General features: G+C 38.0%; 2 protein-coding genes across 7 annotated transcripts in view; one reads left to right on the top strand and one right to left on the bottom strand.

The window, feature by feature from the left end:
- AP1S2 (adaptor related protein complex 1 subunit sigma 2) overlaps window positions 1–16,223 on the top strand; it is a 29,132-nt gene extending 12,909 nt beyond the window's left edge. The window contains exons 5-6 of one of the 4 annotated variants that reach the window (XR_004678257.1): window positions 1,948–2,042; window positions 14,670–14,757. Coding sequence is in view for 3 of the 4 variants with exons in the window: in XM_035000066.1 (XP_034855957.1) it covers window positions 8,520–8,576 (57 nt within the window). In the remaining variant the exon portion in view is untranslated. Of the gene's footprint in view, window positions 1–1,947; window positions 2,043–8,519; window positions 12,352–14,669 lie in introns of those variants that run through there. The other 3 variants (XM_035000075.1, XM_035000086.1, XM_035000066.1) reach the window with 3 other exon arrangements.
- Window positions 16,224–18,407: 2,184 nt separating this feature from the next.
- Window positions 18,408–21,928, bottom strand: part of ZRSR2 (zinc finger CCCH-type, RNA binding motif and serine/arginine rich 2) — a 28,877-nt gene continuing 25,356 nt past the window's right edge. For all 3 annotated transcript variants that reach the window (XM_035000045.1, XM_035000036.1, XM_035000054.1), the window contains 2 exons: window positions 21,626–21,735; window positions 18,408–18,884 (listed from right to left, as the gene is read on the bottom strand). In XM_035000045.1, the coding sequence (XP_034855936.1) occupies window positions 18,424–18,884; window positions 21,626–21,735 (571 nt within the window). In that variant the 3' untranslated portion in view covers window positions 18,408–18,423. The remainder of the gene's footprint in view (window positions 18,885–21,625; window positions 21,736–21,928) is intronic.

Below are 21,928 nucleotides of genomic sequence, written 5' to 3'. Positions count from 1 at the left end.
GTGAATTATAATACATGGCAGGTTAAGGCTAAAGTCTCTTTGGGGCAGTAAGGCTTCAGATGATTCTGTTCAGGTTAACCTGTTATTCATTCAGGTTATCCGCCAACATATTGTCACAAATCCAGGGATGACAAGATGCTTGTTTCCTAAAATAGATTCATTTATATGTTGATACATGATACATGTTTACATCTTTGGGAGAGTATTTAAATATTATGTTCATAAAATAGGTGGTGGAATAAGATGAGAAAAAACTGCTAAATTTCTTTAAAGTTTCCCTTTTACCCAATTTATATAAACATCTTGTGGTTTGTTTAGGTAGTCCTTCATTTTATAGGCAAACAGGGCAGTCAGTCAGTTGATAAAGTAGGTTTTCTATTAGCATATTCTATATAGTCAGTAATGAGAACATGTCTGGACACCATGACAACAAAAAAGAACTATGATGATAGCTAATGCTTATTGAGCACTTAGATGGGAAGCATCCTGTGCTAATCCTCAGGATGCCCTGAGAAGGATCAAGAGTACCTTTTTAACAAATGAAGAAGTAGAGGCTCAGTGAGATTCCAGTGACTGGTCCTAGCATTCCAAACCCAGATCTGCTAGGCTTCAGAGCTACGTAAAATCTTGACCACTGAGCACTATCCGTGTCTCTCCCCACCCTATTTGTGTATTGTCTTGGTATGTGTAATTTAAACCTTCTGTTTTTAGTACCAAGTTCTGTGTTTCTCGGTAATAGAGATTCATCGCTCTGGAGGTTTTTCTGTATCGATCAGAGTAGATGTCCTAAGACAGATGCCATTTTTTACCTCTTAATACTGAAAATTTTCATTGTCCAGACTATCAGTAGTTGGTATTTTCAAGTTGGGATGTATAGATACAAATATTTTAAAATCATTTCTTGTTGGATTTATCAAAACTGGATTTATAGTAGCTTTTTTGGTCTTATAATTTGGGATATAGTATTCACTTAGCCTATGTCATGAATATGATTTTGCTTCCAAAATTATAAATATAGCTATAAAGACACTTACCTAAATGCAGCCTTAAATTTGTAGAAGTCCTAATTAATTTATTTTAATCTAGTTTTCTTTGTATTGTGATTTTTCTCTTTGGTATCAGCTCTTTTACTTGATTATTTCTAAACACCGATGATGCCTTTGAATTTATAATGAAAATATCTGTTGGCTTAATGATACATGGAAATCGCAAAATGATTTTGATTTTAGCCCTTTTAAAATTGGTGAAATACACATTTCTGTCATTAAGAATGTTTATTTTCTTCAGAAAAATTTCTTTTAAATTTCCCTTTTCCTCAGTTTGTATAAATGTCTTCTGGTTTGTTGAGGTAGTCCTTCATTTTATAGGCAAACGGACACAGTCAGTGGATAAAGTAGATTTTCTATTAACATATTATAGTCAGTAATGAGAACATAAGTGTATTTGAATAATAATTGCTAAAACATCAGACTTTGTGATTAAATAATAAAGATACCTTTTTTTATTTTACTTGGTTACTTGGTAAACAGTGGTTCAGTTTTGACATTTCTAGAATGAATTCTGTATTCTTTTTGGTATTTGGTTCTGTGACTACGTAATTAAATTTGGGGATAAAGCCCAGAAACATTGGTCCATTATCCAATTTTTAATGTTTGTTGGAATTTAACACAGGTTTTCTTAACATGCCACTGGTACTTAACTTGATTCTTAAATTACTAAAGTGCGACATGCTGAGATTCCTAAATTGACATTCTTTGAAGTACTTGGAACATTTCCCCACCACCACCAATTAAGTGCCTATTTTAAGCTAGTTTTTTGAGGGGGAGGACTTGGGGAAGTGGTACAGTTGATTTATAAACATAGATCTAATGACCAAGGAAATATAGAGTGCATTTTCTTTGTGAAGTCAGGCACTTACCAGTTTTTCTCTGCTCCTTAATTTTATAGAGCCAAAATGAAGAATGGGGAGGTTTGTCTGAGGATATCTTATGATAAAGAGCAGTCTAAGGCTTTAGTCCCTTTGACCCCCAACTTATTTATTGGTAACTACCAAGTTTCCCGTTTTTGTGGCATGGATATAATGGGGTGTTATGCAAAGACTGTTGCACGTGAGATGATTTCAAGTCCTTGCCTGATCTGTGAAGATCAAATAGTTAAAATACCGGGCGTTGGGCTTTAACCTCAGCGGTAGATGCATGATGGTGTTGATCAGCGCTTTGAGATGTGTCAGCCTTTCTTTTTTATACTAACAGCATCATTTTGAAATTTGTGGGGGTTTTCCTTTTGAGCTTTGTTTGCTGTTGGTATTGTTTCTCACTAAAGTAATCTGAGCAATGAAAACCAAGTGAGGTACCAAAAGCAAGCATTACACTCACGAATTTGCTTCTACTTCGAGATGATCCACTTTATGAATAGATTCTCTTGGATTTGCAGTTGTTAATCTGCCTCGGCTAGAAAGTGGTGCTCTATGGAGAATTAGCGCTGCTAAAATTGATTTGTTTTAGTGCTGGGGCTGCATGATATATCTTAGTACTATGCACCATCTTTGTGGAAGTAATAAATCTGTTGGACTGCATAAAAATGGAAAGGTAAGAATCTTAGAAAAAGTGATTTTTAAAAATGAACCTTTTGTAACTTAAAATTATTTTAAGTAAGTACTTGAAGTATTTAATAACATGCCTTTTAGCATGAAGTTTTGGGATTTTTTTAAATTAAAATCTTGCTAATAAAGAATATTTGGGTATGCCAGTCAAACTCGAGAATATTGTACATTGTTTTGTTATGTAACGGCTAGATGTGTTCAAACATATATAATAATATTTAACAGCAAAAAGCGTTTTGATATAAATCCTTTTAGGATTTGGTCTAATTAGACAAACTCCTACGATTCCTTTGTAATCTGTTTATGTTAAAACCTTCAAGCCTAAACCTTTTTCTTTTAAATTAGGTTAAAAGTTAACAAGGCTATATACTCTTATGCCAGCGTTATTTTAATCTTTTATAGGTAAATTTGATTGGGGTCTGCTAGAACAAACTGAGTAAGTAAGGTTTGGTGACATTAATGTTTGAAATGGAAAATGCAGAAGGGCAGATACAGAAAAAACAGAAGGCAGAACAAATCTTGCCTTTTGTTTACGTTTTATAAGAAATTTGGCCAAGTCCTTGGGCACTGGTTTTCAGGTTGTAATCATTTTGCTGTATGTGTGTTTTTTTTTTTTTATTGTTATGTTAATCCCCATACATTACATCATTAGTTTTAGATGAAGTGTTCCATGATTCATTGTTTGTGCATAACACCCAGTGCTCCATGCAGAATGTGCCCTCCTCAATACCCACCACCAGGCTAACCCATCCTCCCACCCCCCTCCCCTCTAGAACCCTGTTTGTTTTTCAGAGTCCATCGTCTCTCATGGTTCGTCCACCCCTCCGATTTCCCCCGCTTCATTCTTCCCCTCCCGCTACCTTCTTCTTTTTTTTTTTCTTAACATATATTGCATTATTTGTTTCAGAGGTACAGATCTGAGATTCAACAGTCTTTGCTGTATGTGTGTTTTTTGAGCTCTTTGCTTTTCAGAATTTCGAGGATCCCCCCTCCTTATTTCACTTTAACTCATTTTGAGCCCACTTTTGCTACTCTGGGCTATTTGCAATAATGAAAAGTTGGAGTAACTTAAAATCAGTAGCTGTAAATCTGATTTTCAAAGATATTTGACAAGAACCCACAGTAATAAAATACATTTTTATATCCTAATAGTTACATGCACATAAACTGAAAAAAGTATTTTGTTAAGTAATACTTTATTTCTTGTTTTGCTATATCACGTTTTCTGTTCTATCCTTTTTTTTTTTAAGATTTTTATTTATTTATTTGACAGAGAGAGACATAGCGAGAGCAGGAACACAAGCAGGGGGAGTGGGAGAGGGAGAAGCAGGCCTCCTGCAGAGCAGGGAGCCCAACGTGGGGCTCAATCCCAGGACCCCAGGATCATGACCTGAGCTGAAGACAGACGCCTAACGACTGAGCCACCCAGGCGCCCCACTGTCCTTTTTCTCAATGCTGATCCTGATCTACTAAATGGATTGCATGCACCCTAGGATTGGGACCTGCAAAGAGCCTATTCCTAGCTGTTGGTGGTGATTTTTTTTTCTTTAAAAAGTACTTTCTGAAAAATTTCAGGGTTTTAGCTCTTTTTTCCCCTACTGACACATTCTTTAAAATTTTCTTATGGTTTCGTCTGTTGCCTTTTTAAAAAATAAAAGTTCCTATTATAGAAAAATTAACAAATACAGGCAAGCACACTAGAACGTAATTTTACCTACCCATCAACCAGAGACAATTAGATGAACTCCGTGGTTCTCAACTGAGGTGGGGAGTGGGGCAGTTAGGCCTCCTTACGGAGCATTGAACAATGCCTGCACATATTTTCGATTGTGACGACTGGCAATGGGGTGCTACTGGCATCTGGTAGGTGAAGACCAAGGATGCTGCTAAACATCCAGCAGTGCCCCAGACAGACCCCCCTAGAACAAGGAATTATCCAGCCTCCAGTATCAGTCGTGCTGTGGTTGCAAAACCCTGGTTTAATTTAACACAGTAGGATATAGATTCCATTTACATTTATAGACTGCTACATCTTTTCAATATAATATAGAGTCCAGAGTATATTGGTTGAAATGAATCAAAAGTAGGAGGGCGAAAAAACCCTTAAGAACTGTAAAAGAGGGGCATCTGGGTGGCTCACATGGCTAAGCGTCTGCCTTCGGCTCAGGTCATGATCCCAGAGTCCTGGGATGTGCTTAATAAGATGTGCTTAATAAGACCATGTAAATGGCTATAAAAATCACCTCTGAGTCAACAGAGTCACCTTGATAACCAGTGTCTGGGGAGATAATCTGTGGTTGACTTTAGCACCTAACCCACTGCAAAGCTTGTGGGATGTCACTATATAATTTTCATTTCCTCAACAACAACCAAATCAGTTAATGTCTGTTAAGGAAACTGAGTTTTTACCTGGAAACAGAATTGAGTATACCCTGTAGGCAATTAGAATATTTTTTAAATTTTCTGATTTCCCCATCCACCTTAGGGAGTTGATAATTTTTTTTAGAGGGGAACTAGTTTAAATGACCAGAATTGGCATATATAGACTTTTATTATTGTACATATAGACTTTGTTGTTGTTGTTCTTTTGTACCTTATTAGCCTTAAAGAATTTACTTAGTACAGATCTAGAGTTTGAATATTTGAAATTCAGTGATAAAATGTTACATTTTGAAAACCCTGATCAAATTTAAAGCATTTCACATTATGATCCAAATGGAAGACCTAGGCAGATACAATACAGTTACCCTAAAATATGCTTAAAATGATTTCCTTACAGTCTGAAGTTATATTTACTAATTAATCTGCTTTTTTAAATTTAAAAAGTACAACTAACTGCTAGAGAAAGTGATCTATCTGTTCTTAGTATTTTATAACTAATAGGTTTTAGAGTAGGGTGTACAAGATGTAGTTGTTATTCCCATCATTTTTAAGAAACTTTTGAGATATGTAATAGAAACAGATCAACAGCACAATAGAAAAAGACAGCAGTAGATATAAATAAATAATTCACAGATGAAAGAAAAACAAATGGCCCTTTTACATAAGGGAACGTAAATGAAAATATGAATGAGAACTTTCTTTGGTTTGTTCTTGGATTGGCAAGGATGAGCGACCCTCTTGTCTGCTGCTTGTGAGCACTTAAACTTGTATTCCATTTTGGAGGATTAGTTTGGTGATACCTGTTAACAGTTAAATTTGTACACTTTTGACCCATCAGTTAAATTTTCAAGGAATTGTATCCAATAGAAATATACAAATGCACTAAGATTCAGTATCATATTAAGCCACTGGAACTTACCCAAATGTTAATCAGTGGGAAATAGGTTAAGAAAATTACAGTACAGCCATACATGAAACTGTTACCTGTCTGTAAAAGAAATGAGATTGATTTCTATGCAATGATAGGAAAGATATTCAAGGTATATCAAGTGAGAAAAGATCTAGGAGTGGGACATTAACTTACCGGCATTACCTCTTGAAAATGTTTGAGGTCCCTCCCCCCCCCGCTTTTCTAGAAGTGTAAAACAAACCTGTATTAGAAGTATACAATTTTAATTTATAAATTTTTTAAATGACAAAATGAAACTGTGTGAATGGAAGAGTACACATTGTGCTGTTCCATTAGGTAAAATTAAAGTAGAATTTGCTAAAAAGAAAAGTTCCAACATGTAAAGTGAAGCACTTGTGTGCTCTTGGCCATTTTAGACACTAGCCATCTGGAACAACCATATTGCTCTGGCCACTCATTGCTAATTAAAAAAAAAAAAAATCATTTGACTATTTGACTATACTAGTGCCTCGCGATTGCTGGTGGAATCAGACTGACGCCATGAGCTGTGTCATCTAAAAGGTGCCTTACAAGGGCTTTCCATCCTCTTTTTATTCATTGCTAAACATAGATCTTAGTGAATTTTGGACATTCTCTGGCCCTTTGGTCTTTAAGCACAAGGAATAGTTTCAGAGTCGAGTAGGGACTTTGCCACAGAATTGAGTGAGGGGCAATAAAAAGGACGATTGTATTCTAGAACATGAAGGATAGAGGATACTTCTAGTACAAGGAATAAGTGAAGCCCCTTCACAAGAAAAATGAGTAGAGCAGTAACTTCAAATTACACTTAATTTCTTTTTCATTAAATGTAAATTATTTGCTCTTCGAATACATTGTGTGCTAGAAAGAGAAAATCGGGAGACTAGGTTTTCAGTTTTGGATCTAATACCAGTAGTTTACTTAAGCACTGATCTCAGCAAGACTTAAGCCTTCAAATAAGTGCTAGCTGCCAGTTTCTTTATATAGTTTCCCAGACTCTTTTTGAGTCATCAGCCTAATATGGTGAATATCTGGGAATTTTGAAGGTAATGGGGTTTGTCTTAAGAACGTAAACAGTTTTAAGAGCAGGTGTAACTTAATTCCTCTTTCTGCTGTTCGTTAACCTGCACTTCCCACTACCTCTGGTTCCTTTTGTAGGGGACTGAGAGAAAAGTTCCTCTTGGTGTGGAGGGAAGTTGAACATACATGCGTGTGTACCAAGGAAAAGGAGCGAACGCAGAGAGCAGTGAAAAAGAGGAATAGAATAAAGGGGAAACTATATTGGCAGGGTGAATGGGAATGGAATGAAAAGCACTGGTCTTAGGGAAGACGAATCTTCCTCCTGTTAGGAGGAGATAACTGGGTAAAGCTGTAGTTTGTTTTTTCCTCATCAGTTGGATGAGCGAAATTCAGAAAGTTGTCCTTTTCTTAGCTTTGAGAAACTTATCATGTAGAGGAGAGTTGCTGGGGACTGAGGAGAAAGAGAAGAGATAGATGATTTGAGGAAAGTGCTGAGGGTTTGGAATAGACTTACTGGTGGGGAGCAAATGATGAGTAGAAGGATTGCCCAGGATTGCAGGCCCATCTCAGGTTGAAAATAACGTCTAAAATCTTGGTTCAAAAAATAGGTCTCCAAAGAATTGATACTAAGGGCAATTTGTAGTTTGTATTTGTGTAATACAACTGGATTAAATTTTTTTTTGTTTTCATTCTGGCCTTTATTTCCATGTAATCTAAATCACTGATGTTTTAGTGTATTGAGGAACTCAGCTTGCTGGGTAGTGGAAGAAGAGAGTAGTTCTGGTTCTTCCCAGGACCCCTTGTGTGTTGCGACAGACTTGACTCTCACCCTCCCCAGTTCTTAATTATTCCGTGACTCAGAAGATGTCCTGGTGGTGTGAGGGCCCAGAATACTGGAGTTATATTCAATCTTCTATAATATTTCCTTTGTATATAAGAGAAGATATAACTTGGTTAATACGGGCATACCTGTATCATTTAGCTTAAAATCAACCTTAAAGGTTAGTTGGTCATTAAGGCATTTTTAGCACAACTTTTTCAGACGCTGTCTAAACTGAGAAATTATTGAAGAAAACGTGTTATAGCAACTTAAGAGTGGTAAAAGAATACATTATTTTTGTGCATTTTAGGGTTTTTCTTCTTAAAGGGTGTTTTTCCAACGAAGAGGGTTTTCTCCCTATGAAGAATATTCTTCACAATTGATGGATGCTAATTTCTTGTTTAAGTATACTAATATGGATCATTAGCTATAAAGAATAGTTTGGCTTATCATCTACCCTTTCCTTTACTAATGTAGTAAAAGGTCTGTCAGAAATGCTGGGCAGTCTTGGTTTAAGAATTGTTTGTTGCCTTTCCTAGTAAGTCTCTTCTGGGGAGGAACAGCCGTGTGCTCAGCCCTATTTGGGGAAACTACCTTTCTCTTTTCTTTCAGTGGGCATAAGCTCTCCATGGTTGGTTTTCCCATAGTGTGTATAAAATTAAGAGAGAAAACAAAAAAGATGAAAAGCTATAATTTTATAAAGTCTCAAAGAACTGGTATGTAGGTGAAAGGTTGACAGACTTAAACTTTTCTTGTTCTCTCCCCAGAAAACAGAGACTATGTATCACAGCAAGAGTTTCATTGGGTGTAAGAAAGCGTACTAGAATACGTGCTGGAGTACTGACATGCATCAAAATGTAGTAGGATCTATGAATTCAGTTTGTACTTATAATTTTGTCAAGTTTGTTATTTATATTTTAGCATTACCTGAAAAGTTTAATTACATTAAATCCCAAGGGATAGTCCCAGTACTTCCTTTAACTGATCTTTTCATAGGGAATTTTACTCTGATAATGATCCATCATTGGGACTTACAATTTATTTTTTTACACAGAGAATACTGAAATAGGTTCAGAGGTTCATTGACAAAAAAGCATTATTAAATACTGTGAAGTACTGATGTCATTGGTACAGAAATAGATAAATAGGATTCCCCTATGAAAATGAGAGCTTCTCTAAGAAAGTGAAGCATTTGGGTTTCTTACTAGTATTATTTTAACTTGCTGGTTCATGCCACTGTATTCTGAGTGGGGGGAAAAAGGCAAAACTATCTCTTTTTAAACTGTTTTAAGAATTATCTGAGGATTAAAATTTAACTGGCGCTTCTCAGATACTTTTGTATTCAATGGTTATTGTATAAGGGATCTGTTACATATTTGAACAGTTTACATGACTTTGTAGCCTAACATTTCAAAATGCCAACTTTAGTGTTAAAGTGAGGATATTTTACAAGCCCTCAAATGAGCAGTTTTAAACTTTGAGTCACAAGCCTTTTGGCAGGGGTATAATCCCTTTGAGAGTCCGAAGAGCCATGGGCCCTCTTCTCAGGAAAATCTGTATGTAATTTTGCCTCTAGGGGATTCTTCGAGTCCCTAGAAATCCATCTCTGGACACTCTCGGGTCAGTTTAAAACCTCACCTCAGGTTACCTCGTTGATATGAGAAATCTCTATTTACATACATGTGTAGGCATAGACATCTAACAAATCTTTTTGGAGAGTTCTTTAAAATCTATCTTGAGGATTATTTTAAAAAATAATATCCTTAGTCTCAAAGGCATAGTCTTTGGAATTTTTTTCAAGCTAAGTGAACCATTAAAGACCTCCATTGCTACTTAAAATACCAAATGGGTGACTACTTTTCCACTCTTTCTTGGCAGAGATTTTCCTTTAGGATCTGTAGAAGAGTTTATGGTCACCAAAGGATGTAATGATTTTCATTAAGGGATTAAATTCCTTTACTTTGTGTAATAAAATCCTGATATACTTGAAGGCTGGCGGGAGGTAGTATTCTAATAGAATTTTCAGTTAACTCAGTATTGACCAGACGATTTTACACTGAAAATCTTTTCAGCCTGTTAGTAACAGTGCTTTTGGATTTTGTAGGATATAGGTCATTTTGATTTATCATTATATAAAGTTACTAAAAGAAATGGAATCGGAACTCCTAAGCACTGTTTAGAAGTTAAATGTTCAGACATAAACCAAAGAACAAAAACAAAAATTTAAGTTTCCTTTTCTTTACTGTGCACTAAACATTCTAGAAATCTGATTGTGTCTGTCAGTTTGTATACTGTGTAAGAATGTATGCATTTCTTTTGTAGCCACGTCATGAATATTTTAATGTCCCTGTGTACTAAATGACTACTCATCGTGTATGCAGAATTTCACAGAGGAAATAGAGAGCTGATATACTTATGAAAGAAAATATCCTCAGCTTGGTGACTATCTTGTATAATAGAGCATTTCAGAACTAATACCTTTCAATTGTAATTGTTTTTCCTGTCCTCATTTTTCTTTTTCTGTTTTATTTTCGTTCTATATGTGATCTTGATGTAGTTTAGTCCTGCTCGCAACTGGTTTAATTTCTACTTGAGATATGACCTATGAATGTTTGTTTTGAGTAGTATTTCATCTTAAACACATACACGTCATCATCTACGAACCATCTATGATTAAAATCTTGAAAGAGGAAAATCTAGCCATCATTAAAATGGTTCACCAAAGAAAATATAGTGGAAACGCTATGGCAAAATAAGCAGTGCAGTAACCTATATAGCGTGGCTTGGTCTTCAAAAGAAATTCTATTTCGTGTGACTGTATGACAGCCTATATGAGCTAACGTATTCTAATGTATCCCATAAAAGTGTATTTGGAAATAATTCCAGAAAGTAAAATCTGTACTTCACGTGGTATTTAAGGGTAAAACATTCACAGTTCTTAAGTTCGTGATGCACCTCCATTCAGTCACATTTACGCTGGACAGTCCTGAACAGTCCCTTGACGAATGATCAGAAAGCTGTGTCAGAAGTCTCTGCTGCAGTATCTTGTTCAATAGGAAAATTCTAATACTCAGTTTAAATACTAATATTTTACTAGTTATGCTTTTATAGTATATATTGTCTTCATTTAAATATTTAATGATTTGTTAACTCTGGTTTTATGTTAAGACTTTTAATATTGGTCGTTGTGTATACTTTTAATAAAATATGCAACTTATCTTATTATAAAAGTACCAAATAATTCATTGTTCCTATCTAGAGAGTTTAAAGCCTACTAAGTAAGTTACCAGTAAACAAATTCAGAAGACGCTCAAACAGGTTTACCACTGAAAGACGACCCGTGAAAATGTCGATTAGGCGGGTATGCAGAGCGGCCTGTTCCAGGATTCTCTATGTCCTGCTTTACTTTTGAAGCACCTGGATGGGCTATCAAATGAGAAACTTAGCAGCATACATTGAAAGCATTGGGAACATTGGTCTTCCATTTCCATTTTTTTCCCTCTGTCCCTCCTCCCACCCTGCAAGATGTGATTCGTCTGGTTTTAATGCTGAACATGCATTGTCTTCTGCCGGTTTGCTTTGGATGCTGTGTGCTGAGCTGTAACAAGATGTTGCTTCTTTTGTTATTTGTATACAGCTGCTTGCTTTCAATTCATAGATTCTGAAACCGCTTTTCTTGCACGTCTAAAATAAAAGTATTGCATGTACTTTGTCTCATGTGAATGACTTTTTTCTTCTCCATCCCTTTTGACAAGTAATATATTTTATATCTTGGTTTTTCCAGGTAATTTTATTAAATCGTGTAAAAAAACCCAAAAGTGGTTAAGCTGGCAAATTCTGTTAAGTTTACAGTTCAGTACTGTTAAGTATGTTCACAGTGTTGTGCAACTGACGTCCAGAAATGTTTCCTCCTGTGAAACCGAAACTGTATCCATTAAACAACTCTCCATTTCCCTTCCCCTCAGCCCTTGGTAACCACCATTCTACTTTGTTTCTAGGAATGTGACTACTTTAGCTACCAGTCCTTCTAGGTAATTTTGAGCTACAGTTTCAGTGTCAACATGGGAAAATTACATTTTATACTATGGACACAATTTGTAAAAGAAACTAATGTACTATTTGTACAAGTCTCAAGGAGTAAAACGTATAAATGATTCCTTTAAGAAAGGACACATATTTTAAATAATGCATATTTGATAAGTAACATGGTTCTCTTCATGAAATGCGATACAGGACTGCAGGCAGTAAGCACACAGGGGAAATCTGACCAGTTCCAGGGAATAGAATGAGAGCCATTTTTACATGGATAAGGGAAGAATGTTAGCTGTATAGAATTCAATGTAGGCATCTTTTAATAAATGCATTAAAGGTTGTATGGTGTTTTTAAAAACTATTTAACATTACAGTTGACCTATGAACAATGAGGGGGGGGTTAGGAGCACTGACTCTCCCAGGCAGTTGAAAACCCACATATATAACGTTTGACTCCCCACAAACTTAATAGCCAACTGCTGACTGGAAACCTTACCAATAACCTCAACATTCCATTAACACCTCTTTTGTGTATGTATTATATACTGTATTCCTACAGTAAAGTAAGCTGGAGAAAAAATGTTAAGGAAAATACACTTACAGAACTGTATGGTAAAAAGCCTCCGTATAAAATGGACCTGTACAGTTCATATCCGTGTTGTTCAAGGGTTAAATGCAAATGATTATTTTTAAATCATTTCCTTTATTTAGGATGTATGTGATTCAGATGTCCATATATTTAGTGTTTAAAGCTAAACATAAATCAAAGAGTCTGGTTTACATCATTCTTGGGAGTGCTGCATCTTTTCCATTAGACTTTCTTTAAAAACTATCACGAAAACTCTGAGACATGCAAATAAAACAGAAGGAACCTTCATGTGCACATCATTCAGCTTCAACACCCCTCAACTCAATACCTATAGTCATATGCTTGTTGCATCATCTGTTTCCCACCACCCCCTCCATTTTGGCCTCAGCATTTTAAAAGCAAGCCCTGGACATCATTTCATCTTCTATACTTCAGTATGCATCACCAAGAGACAGAAGTAACCACACACCCCCCAAATTAACAGTAACTCTTAACATCTTGTTCCTGATTCAGTTTTTCCTAATTGCCTGAAAATTGCATTTCTGTAATTGGTTTGTTAGAACCAGATGCCCACTAAGGCTCACATTGTATCTGGTTGATGTCTCTTAAGTCTTTTCATCTTTAACAACTCCTCTGCTTTTCTCCCCTGCCATTTTTGTTTTGTTTTGTTTTAACCGAGTCACCCATGCTGTAGAATATCTTCCATTCTGTATTTGGTGGATTGTAATCTTGTGGCAATGTTTAACTTGTTTTCCTATCCCCTATATATATTTTGATGTAGCCTGGTTAGGGTGAGGTTTGATGTCGGGGGCAAGGGCAAGAATACTTCATAAAAACCCTTTTTTTTTCCTACCAAAGCCGATTTTTACCCATTTTTCGTTAATAAACCTACTAAAAGATCATCATGTGAACTTTATACAGAGTTGGTTTATAATATTTTATTTAGTACTGAATGCTAAATACCTTCTTGTAGGTAGGTCTCAATCGTGTAATGCTACCAGTTAACATTTTTTGAGCACTTCTCTAGAAGTCTGGCACTAAGCCTTCTCTCCCTTAAATGTCTATGTATGAAGGTAAGTACTGTGATCCTTGTTTTCCAAATCAGGAAACAGGCTAGAGTTTAATTTACTTAAGATTACTCCATGTAATGCTTATATACAATTAAATCTAATGTATGGATTTATGGTTTAATATTTTTCTTTTCCTTGTTTTGTGCTGTACCACAATTAGGATGCAAAAGTAAGTTATTTATTATTGGATGCTAAAAACTGCATTTTCTCCATTAAATTGTCGAATGCCTTTTAATTACAAAATTGTTGCAAGTAATACCTGAATTTGACCTGGTCCTGTTTTGTGATATGCACAATCAGCCACTTTGGAAAAAAAAATTTTTTTTTTTTAAAAGATTTTATTTATTTATTTGAGAGAGAGAGAATGAGAGACAGAGCACATGAGAGGGGGGGAGGGTCAGAGGGAGAAGCAGACTCCCCGCCGAGCAGGGAGCCCTATGCGGGACTTGATCCCGGGACTCCGGGATCATGACCTGAGCCGAAGGCAGTCGCTGAACCAACTGAGCCACCCAGGTGCCCCACTTTGGAAAATTTTTAATAATTTTTTTCTAGCTATGCCTGCTTTTTTTGTCTGCCTTTGACATTTAAAAATGAGTACTGGTTGTGGCATAAGCCAAAAAATGCCTTTGGTCCTAGACTATTCTTTCTGTTATGTTGCCTCCCCTGAAGCCACCGGTCGCCCAGGGGAGGGCTGGGAAGGTGAGTTTCTGAAGCCGTGCTGCTGGGGACAGTTAAAGTCAAAAACTGAGTCGAGACCCAGAGGAAGACATTTCTATAAATACATGTGACCCAAATGATAAAAAACAAAAGCATGGAAAACAAAATTATGTGAAGATTCGGGAGAACTCTGGGTTTTCCCTGCTTTTTATTTCGGGGAGGCTTTCGATTTTAACACTAAGGTAACTTACCTTTCCTGTAGCTAATTCGATAGCAATGATTTCCTAAATTGCCAGTGGGTTTGCCTGCTTCTTGTGTGGCAGTAGCGGGGCCCAGCACATTGGCAGGTAATCAGTAGGTATTTGATGCATGCTCAAAATATCCTTCTGTGGTCTCTGACGTTTGGGGCGCAAAACCCTAAATAACTGCCTGCTCTCGGTATTCAAATGTGCCCAAACCAATGACTTGCTTGCACTGTTCTGTGAAACTTGCACATCCTTCCGTGTCAATTTCACATTCTCTAGCCTCCCCGCATCTGCTTACCAGAGTCTCACATTTTCCCTCCACAGGAAGCTGAAACCCCACGTAGTGTCCTTGAAGAAATTGGACTGACATAACTCTCCTCCCTTGTTGATGACTTCTTGTGGTCACACTGTAGATGGCCACTGCCTTCATGTCCATGTTAGCTAATGGTATAAGATGACGTCTTGTCAGTATTACTATTTTGCTAAGCTGCTTCATTCAGGCCTACACAAAATTTTTTTTTAAAGGGAACTTCGGTTAATCAAGTGATAAGGGACTTAAATACGAATTAGAGTGATGCAGGAAAAGAAAGGTACCATTTCTGGGTATTTTAAAGTTTACAGATCTGTTTCTCTCAATCTAATCATGTATCTATTAGAATGACACAATCAGGCAATATACGTTCATTAATTACCATCTTTGGCAAAGGACACTTAAATTATAATATGAAACCTGGTTTTATGAAACCAAAGACTAGTGTGTAGCATTTCAGCATATATGAGAATAAAGGGAATTGATACATACCAAATGAATTAAAATTTAACTGTTCAAGACTTAAAAAAAAAAAAAGGAACAAAATTTATACCATTATTTATTCCTTATTGGAAACTACATTAAAGGGAATACACAAATGACTAAATTGAAATGATGTGTTTTACACTAAAAATTATTTCTCCGGCTTTCCAAGCCGGGGTTGAGGAACAGAGATCGACTGTTTAATAGTGAGCACGTTTGCTTTTAAGGCCAAGGAACATTCAACTCCTGAGACAAATTTTTTTTGTGGTCATAACCAGTTAGTGACTTGGATGGTTTTTGATGCCCCCAAATAAAAATGGATACATTGACTTACCGGAACTCTTCACAACATTACCTTACAGAAAAATGTGTTCTTCTCTTCACAAAATGTTGCTTAAGTCATTGTTTAAAGCACGAATGCTCCTCCTGGGGTGCTTGTTAACGGCCAAGTTTCTTTTGCTTCCCTCCACTTAACAAGTGCTGCAAACTTTAGGGCAGCTTCCTTCCCTTCCATGGCAATGCCTAGTTATCAGAAATCTTACAAAAGCAGACAGACAGCACGTTTCATGTAAAACAGAGTTGAATGAGGTAAAATGACATTAGTGGGCCCTGTGTTTTTTTAAAGCTATACAGTTGTTTCAGTGTCACTTTTATACATACTTCTGTATATGTAAACATGTCTTCGTGGTTTATACTTTCATTTGTATCTGCTGGGCTGGATTAAGCTTTGTTGTGATTGTGACCAATACATATTCAGGCCGTGTTAGCACTGTCTTTATCACATCACCAATTAGTTGTAATAAATGTTCAACATACACCACTGTAGTCTGTTTTTATCTTTCTCTTTGCAAAACTTTGTCAAACTATGGGGAGCTGCTGAAAGAATTTTAAATTTTTCTCAGTAAAATGTCGAAAATTCACCTCCATTTGAAGGTGGATGCTAAAAGCACACACAAGACAAATGATGGAAGATATAAGTTTTCATGTACTTAAATTTAAAGCTCACTAAAAAATAATGTGGCTTCCACGCTGAGAGCTCATCTACACATTTATTTTCAATCAATAAATGCCGCTTTTAAAACCTTGATGCAGTTGACGTTTCTACTTTCTGAATGAGCAACTCTCGTTACTCCAGGTAATCAAAGGTATTCCAAATCAACCAGATCCCCAACCCCCAGCACCCCCCCCACCACCACGACTGGAGGTGCTAGTACGCTCGCCAAAATGAACTGGTATTTACAAACTGCCACCTAATAGAAGCAGCAACTCAAAGCTTTGGTTATGATAGTTAAGGGACCTCCTACTAACTGCAGATGGGAAATATTACATAGTAAAGCAAGGATATTAAAGAACAAGGCATCAACTACCATCAAGTTTCTAGTCTGCTAAAAAGATACTTGCAGACATGGAGCGTCTCCAACACTCATCTGGTTTATTCACTGAAAACAGGCCTGATGGGCTTCTGCTGGCACTGTAGAGCTGGAATGTTTAAATCATAAATAGTAATCAGGTTATAAGTTTAAGAAACAGTAATACATTTAAGTTCAAGATGGACATTTATCAGGATAATGGACCAGTCCACTGGCTGAAAACTGCTCTCTCCCTCCCTCCACACTGCAGTGCCCATGAACACTGGAGAGAAAGACCCCATCATCTCATAATTACCTTGAGCACAAGCTGGTGTTTATCCTATTTTGTCCTCCATGATCTATGAAGGCTATTCAGCTCGGGATACCACCTTTAATTATGCATATCTTGGCCGTATTTAGGGAAGTACTGAAAAATACTGGATTTAGTGATCGTTACTCAGCATTAGTGAATCCAGTAGGTAATTACAGAAAATTTTCAATCATTTTTAGGGTAAAGCAGGCATTTAAAATTGAACAAATCAATTTTTAAAGTAAAATGATTTCTGGACCATACTAATAGTACTTTTATAGGCTACATATTAAGAACTCTCACTTTCAACACATAACCTTACTCAGAAATCCCAATCTTGAAATTTCTTTCCCTTTCTGTTAGCTTCAATACTTTGTGCATCCTTAAGCCCTTATTTCCAAATCCCAAGTTGCCAAAAGCCACATACTCTGAAATTCAAGATGTCCAGTATGGCAATGGAAAGTTTACGAAGAAAATTAAAAACGTGTAAGTAAGTATAAGAGCATCTTTTCTTTTTTATGATCTGAAATCGAAGAATGGTATTTTTTGCCTTAAGCTTTTTTTTTAAACAGAAGGTTCTCTGACCACTTTTTAAATGAGAATTGCTTTAACACCAGGCAGATTCAGTAGCAATGACCCTCATTTTCCTAAAGATGACAGAAATAAGACTTACCTCTATCTCAACAGCTCCCCAACACACTATAAAAAAGATGCAGCCCCTCATGGAGAACTTCCAGCTGAGAAGGGGCTGTGAATACGGGACAGGAGGGAGAGGAAATAAACGGACTTTACCCTTTAAGTACTTTAAAACAAAAGGAATTTTAAAGTCAAAAAGCTGCTCAGCTATTGCATGTAGAAAAACCCAAGAGATAATTAATAAAGGGCAAACAACCAAATTTAACAGTTATTAAATACAGAAAAAGTAGCTGAGCCAATACATAGAGAAACAAAACAGTTAAACATAAAATTTACCAAATCGGCAAAGATGAACTTGGTGGTGTGAGAACAGCAAAACTTATTGTTGTAGCCTTTCTGGAGGGCAATTTGGAAACGCTTCAGGAGTCCTAGCTCTTGATGTAACATAATTTATCGTAAGGAAACGGTCAAAAATATGTGAAAGTATTTAAGGAAATCCACAACAGGACTGTTTATAGCACTAGATTCTTTAATAGTGCAAAATTAAAGGTAATTTAAAATCCAACAATAGGGGTATGGTTGAATAAAGGGATAGGTCCACGCTGGGCAGTGAGAAAAAGAAGAAGCTTGATGAAATAGGAGGTTTGGTGGAGAAAAAAACATTTTCAACTGCAGCCATATATGATCTTACTGTGAAAAAAAAAAAAAAAACCATGTGTGCAGACGCAGAAGAGGAAAAGAAGGCGTAAGCACTGCTCCCATGTTAACGTTCTCACTAAGGGTTAGGATTACAGGTGATTTCCAGGCTATCTGTACACTGTAGGTTCTTCTAGGTTTTCTATACTAAACACACTGCTTATCAGAGCATAAAGGCCTTTTTAAATAGGGTTCTGCCAGCCTTGCTCAGCCATCGAGCTCAGAGCCCCCTAGGCCCCAGTATGAAGCAGCCCTCATAAAGAAGATCTACAATCATGTAAGAACAAAGTACGTTTATTTGCATTTGGGACTCTGAAGAATTCTGTCTCTGCTGCCTGACCTCCTCCTGCCACGGCTCCTGGACCTAGAGGAGCTCTGGCTCCCGCTGCCCCGGCCCCGGCTGCGGGCCCTTTTCCTTGCTCTACTCCGTGAAACGTGCCTCTCGCGACTCCTTGCCATGTGTTTGTGAGACTTCTGGCCCCGGCGCCTGCTTCTCCTTTTCCTCTCTGCTTCCCCGTTCCTCTTGTAGGAGTGCGATGGGCTAGGGCTCCGTCTCCTCCTGGGCCTCCCATAGTACTCCTCGTGGTGGCCCGTCCTGTCTCTCCTCTCCGAGCCCTTACCGAAGGAGGGGCCGGTCCGATCGGGAGACAGGTAGATGTCTCTGTTAGCCTCCCAAAACTCATTGTTGGGATTTCGGAACACATGCAGGAAGTTGCAGTGTTTTCCTCGTGGGCACTGCTGTATTTCAAACAAACCTGCAAGGGCACAGTGAGGAAACAGCATTTACTGCTAGCGCTTTACCCTTTTCAGAAGGCACACCGCTGATGTTCAGACGTGACAGGCCTATCTCCTCCTGCGCATTATCTCAAAGCGGCCTATGTAAAGTGATCTCATAGCTCTGGTTCCCAGAATTTCAAAACAATCGCAAACACTCTAACAAACGGCACTGTGAGCGGTAACGAAACCAGAAGTTTTCATTACGCCGATACCCTGGTCTCCGACGGGATGAGGGTGCGGGGTGCAACTGAACAAACGGTGACCACACCGGGGTTTTGTGTTTTGTTTTGTTTTTTAGGGTTTCACCGTCCCACCGATGGACGGTGTCGATCCCTAATTAACACTGAACACCCAGCCCTTGGGAGGCCCTGTGACAGGGCGCTCTGACAGCATGCTGGTGGCAGGACAGGGCTACTGGCCCAAAGAGAGCCTCTGAGAAGTGGACGGCTTAGTATTTTCTTTATACTTTAAGAAGAAGAGGGGAGCCTGGGTGGCTCAGTCGTTAAGCGTCTGCCTTCGGCTCAGGTCACGATCCCAGGGTCCTGGGATCGAGCCCCGCACCAGGCTCCCTGCTCGGCGGGAAGCCTGCTTCTCCCTCTCCCACTCCCCCTGCTTGTGTTCCCTCTCTCGCTGTGTCTCTCTCTGTCAAATAAATAAAATCTTTAAAAAAAAAAAAAAAAAGAAGAGGGGAAACATTGGCCTAACGCTTTTAAATTTACCAAATGCTTTTAATATGGAAGATTCTTGTCACAGGTGAAATCTATCTGAACAACTTAAGAGATCCTTTTGAGGTTTTCAAACTTTTTTAAGTCCGTAAATTCCCCAGATATGTAAAACAGTTAAAAGTGAAATCCCTCCCTACCACATATTATATACGAAAAGCCAAAATCGATCAGAGTCCTAAATGTAAGACATGAAACCATACAACTGTCTGAGGAAGACATACAAGTAAAATCTTTGTGACACTGGGCTGAGCAATGGATTCTTAGGTATGACACCAAAAGTACAAACAAAAAAATATAGATAGACATAGATAGATAAAATGGATTTCATCAAAATTATAAACTTTTGTACTTCACAGGACATCATCAAAGTGAACAGACAACCCACAGAATGGGAGAAAATATTAGCCAATCACGTCTGCAATAAGAGGCTTGTCTGTAGAACGGATCAAGCACTCTTACAACCCAATAATAAAAAGACAACCTAATTAACAATGGGCAAAGTATCTAGACATCTCTCCAAGGAAGATTTACAAATGGCCAATAATGAGGACACACAAAAAATGCTCAACATCATTAGTTACTTCGGAAAATAACAAAGCTGTTATTTAAAAAAAAAAAAAAAAAGCACTGGGGTGCCTGGGTGGCTCAGTTGTTAAGTGTCTGCCTTCAGCTCAGGTCATGATCCCAGGGTCCTGGGATCGAGCCCCACATCGGGCTCCCTGCTCCGCGGGAAGCCTGCTTCTCCCTCTCCCACTCCCCTTGCTTGTGTTCCTGCTCTCGCTATCTCTGTCTCTGTCAAATAAATAAGCAAGCAAGCAGGTAAAATAGTCTCCTGTTTTGGGGGAGGCCAATGTCACACTCAGAAGTACCTCACTGAAAACACACTGGATTCCCAGGAACTGACAAAAATAACTGCCTTCAGGGAAAAAAACAGTTCCATCTCTTTCAGCCCACAAGCTTTCAAATTTCAGGCATAATGGTTCTTCTGCTTTCCAAAGCAAGGAATTCTAAATTCTTCCCCCCCCCCCACCCCGCCTTGAATCAATGGTTTTTTAACTGCCAGCATCCATTAAGACCAGGCTGCCAAAGATAAAGACTTTGTAAATTATATATTTTTTTAATAAGAGGTGTTAAGCAGGCAAGTGTAAAGTCAAGAAAAGTAAAGGGTAAGCAAAGTGCTCCCCTAAGGCATTGACAGTTCCAGCTCTTTGCTTCCAGAGTCGTTCAACAATAAATAGTTTGGCTAAGCCCATCCAACAAAAATGAAAAAGTAATGAGGCCTCCAAAACTACTGGCTACTCAAAGGACTGACTCATTCCTTGACTTGGCGGCCACAGTCTGATGAGTCAGTCTGACTGAATGCGCCCTGACCGGATCCTACAGCTATAATCAGTCTCCACTGCACGAAAGCATGTCTTTCAAGCAAGGCAGGCAATGTTATAACGTTTTAGGTGGCAAGGATGACAGAAAATTTATTAGGGATAAAGATGGGGGGGGAACCCAGCTTGAGTGAGGGGAGCCAATGAGGAGAGATCACTTCCGCCCATGCAACAAGGAAAAGGTGGCTTCCCACAAACACGACTCCTCAGGCTTCCTCAAGTTTTAAAGCCCAGTAATGAGAGTGAGAAGATGGGAACTCTAGCCCCAACTCTGTCACTGATACACTGTCACTTCAGTCACCTCGTCCATAAAGTGACCCGTAAGGTCTAGCACTGATCTAACACGCGAGCTTCTTGATATAACGATCTCTGCTCGTCTAGTTCAGGAGGCAAAAGCTATGTTTTACTCCTTTAAAAGACTGTGTTTTGGGGGCGCCTGGGTGGCTCAGCCGGTTGAGCATCTGACTCTTGATCTCAGCTCAGGTCTCGATCTCGGAGTCGTGAGTTCAAGCCCCGCACTGAACTTAAAAAAAAAAAAAAGTGTTTTTTCCCTTAAGAATGTCCCTTTACACAACAGTGGAACCACTAGGGTCAAATCATTATGTTGTATTTTACCACAAATTGCCATTTTCCATCGGGTCACTGGGCAGAATTCGCACTGGAGCTGCCGTCCTGCGTACCATCGTCCATTAAACAGGGAAAGGGCTGCTTGACATTCTTCTTCCCTTTAAAAAAAGCCACAAATTAAAGGATGCCTTTTACAGTAACTTTCTATTATGCAGATGACCCCTACTGTTAATGAACCTTTTTACTAGTTTACCGTAGGACCACCAAGTTCACTGCTTTTGTACTAGGGAGTCCTCATGAGGGCATTCAAGCTCCTGAAAGCTCACAATATATTCAGGAACGCTTTTTACT

This window comes from Mirounga leonina, unplaced genomic scaffold (assembly GCF_011800145.1).
Source record: "Mirounga leonina isolate KUSES-001 unplaced genomic scaffold, KU_Mleo_1.0 Mir_101595, whole genome shotgun sequence".
Taxonomy (NCBI): Eukaryota; Metazoa; Chordata; class Mammalia; order Carnivora; family Phocidae; genus Mirounga; species Mirounga leonina.
Note: the sequence above shows the minus strand (reverse complement) of the source record. Positions and strands in the feature narration are given on the sequence as shown.